The sequence below is a fragment of the Oryx dammah genome, unplaced genomic scaffold (genome assembly GCF_014754425.2).
Source record: "Oryx dammah isolate SB20612 unplaced genomic scaffold, SCBI_Odam_1.1 HiC_scaffold_18, whole genome shotgun sequence".
Classification (NCBI taxonomy): Eukaryota; Metazoa; Chordata; class Mammalia; order Artiodactyla; family Bovidae; genus Oryx; species Oryx dammah.
Genome location: NW_024070202.1, coordinates 93,051,935 through 93,057,205, shown reverse-complemented (window position 1 = coordinate 93,057,205; position 5,271 = coordinate 93,051,935). Strand labels below are relative to the sequence as shown.

The 5,271-nt window shown below is 47.2% G+C and overlaps 1 protein-coding gene across 4 annotated transcripts in view; it reads right to left on the bottom strand.

The window, feature by feature from the left end:
- Window positions 1–5,271, bottom strand: part of CCDC136 (coiled-coil domain containing 136) — a 28,019-nt gene continuing 22,748 nt past the window's right edge. For 3 of the 4 annotated variants that reach the window (XM_040259594.1, XM_040259592.1, XM_040259593.1), the window contains 2 exons: window positions 4,464–4,570; window positions 1–331 (listed from right to left, as the gene is read on the bottom strand). In XM_040259594.1, the coding sequence (XP_040115528.1) occupies window positions 4,469–4,570 (102 nt within the window). In that variant the 3' untranslated portion in view covers window positions 1–331; window positions 4,464–4,468. The remainder of the gene's footprint in view (window positions 332–4,463; window positions 4,571–5,271) is intronic. The other variant, XM_040259591.1, reaches the window with a different exon arrangement.

Below are 5,271 nucleotides of genomic sequence, written 5' to 3'. Positions count from 1 at the left end.
TTTCGTAATTCAGTTGACATTTAATTACAAGGAACCCAGGTTCTTAGATAGGGCAGGAGATGGGAGCCAGCAGTTCCCCATAAGCCTGAATGGCGGAGGCTAAGGAGATGGGGACACAGGGAACATATGGGTGGGGTGGGGTCGCTGGCAGTGTGTCCTGCCCAAAGCTGAGGGTAGTGGCCACTGGGAGTCTGCCCCCTTGGCTGGCCCGGGCCTGCCATCACTCCATGAGGCAGAACTCTGTCTCCTGCGGTCGCATGTTGGGTAACACATACAGAGCCACAGCTGCAAGAGCCAAGAACACCACAGGCTTCCACATCCCAAACATGTTCTGTGGGGACCAAAGACAGACGGTGAGTACCCAGCCTTCTGAACCCTTTCCTAAGCCAGAGAACGCCCTGCTGACTGGTGCTGAGACATACCTCAGCAGCATCATTATGGTCCAGTCTCTCTTACCTCCTGGGTGACCGCTGCAGACAATGAGGGCTTAGACCCGGCACCACCTGAGCAGGCTGCCTCTACTCATGTCCCATGGGGTGGAAAGAAAACCAGCCCCTGTGTGTAGGAGGCAAGCTCAGGAGCAGATTTTAGAGCATCCAAATGGTTGCCACAAAGGATTAGATGCCATGGCAGGAAAAAAGAAGGTAACTTTGGGTCCTTGGGAGAAGCAGAAGCATCATTAGCTTGATGGAGGAAAAGTGAACTCAGAGTCAAGAAGGAGGATGATAAGACTGGGGGGGAGAAGTGAAGAAACTGCACCACGGAGCATAAGCCAACGTGAGGTTCTTATGCAGCCCAGACTGTGTGTGGAGGACGACGTCCTTGAAGGATGAATTCAAGGAAGCCGGTCACCAGCCCTGGGAGGCAAACACCAGGGTCATTAAAACACCTCCAGTCACTGGGCCTGGTGACTGGCTTACTGAGCATGTGCTGGAGTTGCTGAGGCTTCCAGACTCTGCAGACCACAGCAAATCCTGCTGATTCTTGGGACCGAAGGAAAAGCATCACTCAGGGAACGTGATGTCTTGGACAAGAAAATACATATACTTGGGAAATTGTTCTTATATTCTTTTTTTTTTTTTAACTTAGAAGACAGTTTGGATTTTGAGTCATAAGTATAACGGCATAAGGCATAAAGTAACAGAAGAATGGTCTTAGGTAAGGACAAAGAATAACTCACTACACTAAGGATGCATTTGCTCAGGGAAAAATGGGTCTAAGAAGATTTTTTTCCTGGGGAGTGCTGCTTTATTTCATTGTGGCATCACTGCTATACCTTTTAGGTGTACTATTTTCACATTATTTTCTGTTTGTCCTATTGTTTTCTGTTCTGTTGTTTCTCCTTTCTTGCCTTCCTTGGGTTAATTTAAAAGTAATCACTGAATATTATCTTTTGGCCATACCTCTGTATTCTAAAAAGAGGATTATTTTTAAGCCAAGTATAAAGATCAAAAAAAATCTCCTACATTTGTAGAAATAGGTACTGAGAAGAATAGAAGATATGAAATGAAAGAAAAGCAAAACCATGTTGGAAGTGCAAATACAGAGTAATTCATGTGAGAAGATAACTGAAAAGGGAGCTAGTAAAAACATTTACTCAGATGCTTACAACCTAACATGCATTGCGAAAAATGTCAGTCTGGGACTTCCCTGGTGGGGCAGTGGTTAAGAATCTGCCCTGCAGTGCAGGGGATGTGGGTTCAGGACCTGGTCAGGGAACTGAGATCCCACGGGCCGCAGAGCAACTGAGCCTGTGAGACACAACTAAGACCCGACCCAGACAAATAAATTAATTCAGAAAAGAAAAATATTAGCCTGATGTTCTTAGAGGAGGAAAGAGCTGAACCCATAGATATGAACTGGTGGCCTTTTACACTGGGCAGAGGCGAGACTTTAGACTGGCTGAGGCAAGAGTGGGTGTGGATGTCCCTAAGGAGTGAGTCATGTCAGGCTTTCCTTTCAGACTGCATTACTGAATTGACTGATCAAGGAAATCCGTGTTTTGGGGACTTAATCAAGGTGTTTGACACGATTTTCCATGCTGTCCTTGGAAAGAATATGAGAATCCAAGAGCAGGCTGACAGCAGCCTGCTGCATGAGCACTCGCATGTGACCAGTGAGCCTGAGAGATGCAGACAGCCTCCAGAGGCTTGCCCTCCCCTCACCTGTAACTCAGGTGAAGACGAGATGGTGGCCGGTCACCCCTGAGCATGAGGTGAAGCTGGGAGTGAATGTATTTTGAAACCACAGGGCCAAGAGAAAAAACAAACAAAAACAACCTATAGGTGAGAACGGTGGACAATGGACTAGATTTCACAGAGCTGAATGGAAAATTCTGTCTTGGATCCAAAAAATCAACTGCAGGCAGAGGACAGGGAAAGAATGCTCAGCATATGCAATGTGCAAAGGGGTTTTATAAACAATACATGAAATAAGTTAGCAATGTGGTATTAGTTAGCAAGAGAGCCAATGAGATCTGAGGCTGCACTAAGAGGCTGCTGAATGGTGTCTTCCTAATTACTTGGAAGTAACCAAGGAAAACTGCTCAAAATGAGGAGAGATACAGTGAAACCGGATGAGCATTCTTTTTCGTTTCTTTTTTGGGTCACACAGCATGGCATGTGGGGTCTTAGTTCCTCAACCAGGGGCTGAACCCACACCCTACCTGCAGCAGAAGCACAAAATCTTAACTACGAGACCACAGTGAAGTCCAAGAGATTAGAATTTTATCTGATGCTAATACTAAGACCTTAAAATCGGATTCACAACTTACTGGCTGTATTACATAACCTCTCTAGGACCTTAGTTTTACCATGTATAAACTGACAATAGCTACCTTGTTGGGTTGTTGCAAGAATTAAATGAGTTGATACTTACAAGGTGATTAGAACAGTGCCTGGCATATAGTATGCATTATGTAAGAAGAGTATGTGCTCATTATTATTTTTGTGGTGTTCTATCATTTATAAAATATTTTCATATACATGAACTCATCTGTTCCTCATATGAGGAAGCCAGAGGACTTACCATCTTTTGCTTACATTTGAAGAGACTAACGTTCAGATTATCCATTTTGCCCACTGGGACTAAGCCGTAAGTAAGGCAGACTTACCCAACGTCCCTGCCACACTTGCTACTTGACTCTGAAGCCTCAGTTCCTGGATGGGGGGCGCATACTAGGGTGCAGCTAGGCTCTGGGCTAACAGGTTCCTCCCAGAGGACCTTTACCCAGGAGTTCCTTCGGCTCCCTTGGACCAGGCCTGGCTGGGTGTGAGTTGGTGAAAGGTTATGGTTGAGTGCACTGGGTCTCATCCCACAGGGAGGGACTCAAAAATCCAGGAGTGTAGAAGGAGAGAGTCCTCACACCAAAAGAGTTAAAGACCGTCCGAGAGGAGTAACTAGAATGTCTAACAGAAGGGAGGAGACGGGTTGAAGAGAAAATAAAAGGTGAGGAGGAAAACAGGAAGGAGAGAAGAGGAAACAGAGATAAATGCTACAACGAATGGTCCAGCAATTACTCTGAACCTGCGTGTGCTCTGAGCCAACTGCACTCCATTTACAGGGATGTTAGAAGAGAGAGTGGGCGATGGAAGTGGCAGGCGGAGCATGAGAAAGGAGCCAAAATGGGCCAAGGGAGAATAGTTTATGGGTTCTGGAAGGGTTCTACCTTGGGCTGGTCTACATTCTACCTCCTGAACTTGGTGTCCTGTTAACAGATCAGATTACGTGGACTGGTGCCCAGAATATATCAGTTTGGTTCCCTGAGAACACGGCATCTCTGGTGAATGGAAACTTTTCACCAATACCACATCCTCTTCAGAAAGTCTAGCTTGGGAAGCCAATCACAACAGAATCTGACCCCCCAAAAGAGATGTGGCTTTTTCTGATTTTTTTTTTGAGACCAGAATTCCCAACCCAGAGAACATCTCAGTAGGAAGTATATAATATGGTGGAGTTTGATGCCAAGGCTGACAAGACAACCGAGACTGCCCTCATACAAATGACCCTGGGGCTCACAGCTCTCCAGACCTCCTCTCTCATCCAATGGGGGAGGCGGTAATTAATGGTTATAGTGAAAACTTAGCTCTAGGGCTAAACAAAGACAAAGAGCAGCCAGGCGAGCCTTGCAGTCAGACATCTCTCATTGGAAGTAGTTGAAGGGGCTCTGAAAGTAGCCACAGGGCTGCAATCATCCAGATTTTTCCAAGCCAGAGGACAGAAACTCAAACTGTGTCAATGGTGAGGATTCCAACTCCCCACACATTAGGAAGACATGTTCCAAGATGTTATGGGCTTTGTGGTAGCCCAATGGGAAGCCAGGACTAACACTCAGTCATTACTGTCGCCTGTTGTAAAATGGCAAAAGCAGGCAGCAAGCTGCTGACAGAAAGGGTGAAGAGGAGAGGCCAGGGCAACCTGCAACCCCCTCTATCCCTCGGAAGGAGAGGACGCAATACCAGTACCTGCATTAGGACGACGTCTCGGCCCACCAGCACCAGAGCAAAGCCGATATGACCACCAGGCCTACGAGAGGCAAGGAGAAGATGGGGGGATCGGGGGCGGGGGATGACTGCAACATGTCAAATGAGGAAGAGGCACGAGGAGAGACCAGGAGATGAGAGATGGTATAAAAAGACAAACACACATGAATCCAACAGATAATGAAGATGATAAAACAAAGGGAAGAGAGAAAGAGATCAAAAGGTTAAACAACAGGTCAGCAAGAGCAGTGGTGTTTCTTTTCCACAACTCGGGCCTGGTTCTTCCCGCAGGTGGCCTACAGAAGACGCAAAATTGAATGGGTTAAAAGCAGCAGCTTAGGTCCAATCCGGGACCAGGTTTCTGGCTTGTCGTATCCCACTTGTATCTTGTCAAGCCAGGGTTATCTGCACCGAGACATTTCTTGTGGATCAGCACCTCTGGGAAAGTAAAGCTCCAGGGGGTAAAGCTGGGCGCTCCAGATGTGCAGGATGTCTGCTCCGCCTGGATCACTCTAGGAAGGGCAGTCTCCTGCCAGGCCGCCTGGCCCTTTGTTAGCCGCGTGTTCTGGCTGCTTTCCACCCAGTCTGTGTTCTGGGCTCTGGTCCCTACCATCCCCTAGGAGTCTGATGCTGTCATTGTGAGACAAAATGCACTAAAACAAGCTGACAGTGGAGAAGGGCTAGTCGTGACTGCAACCACCTTCCAGAGAGAAACTGGATTTGCAGGCAGTAACACATATGCCGGAGAAGGCGATGGCCCCCCACTCCAGCACTCTCGCCTGGAAAATCC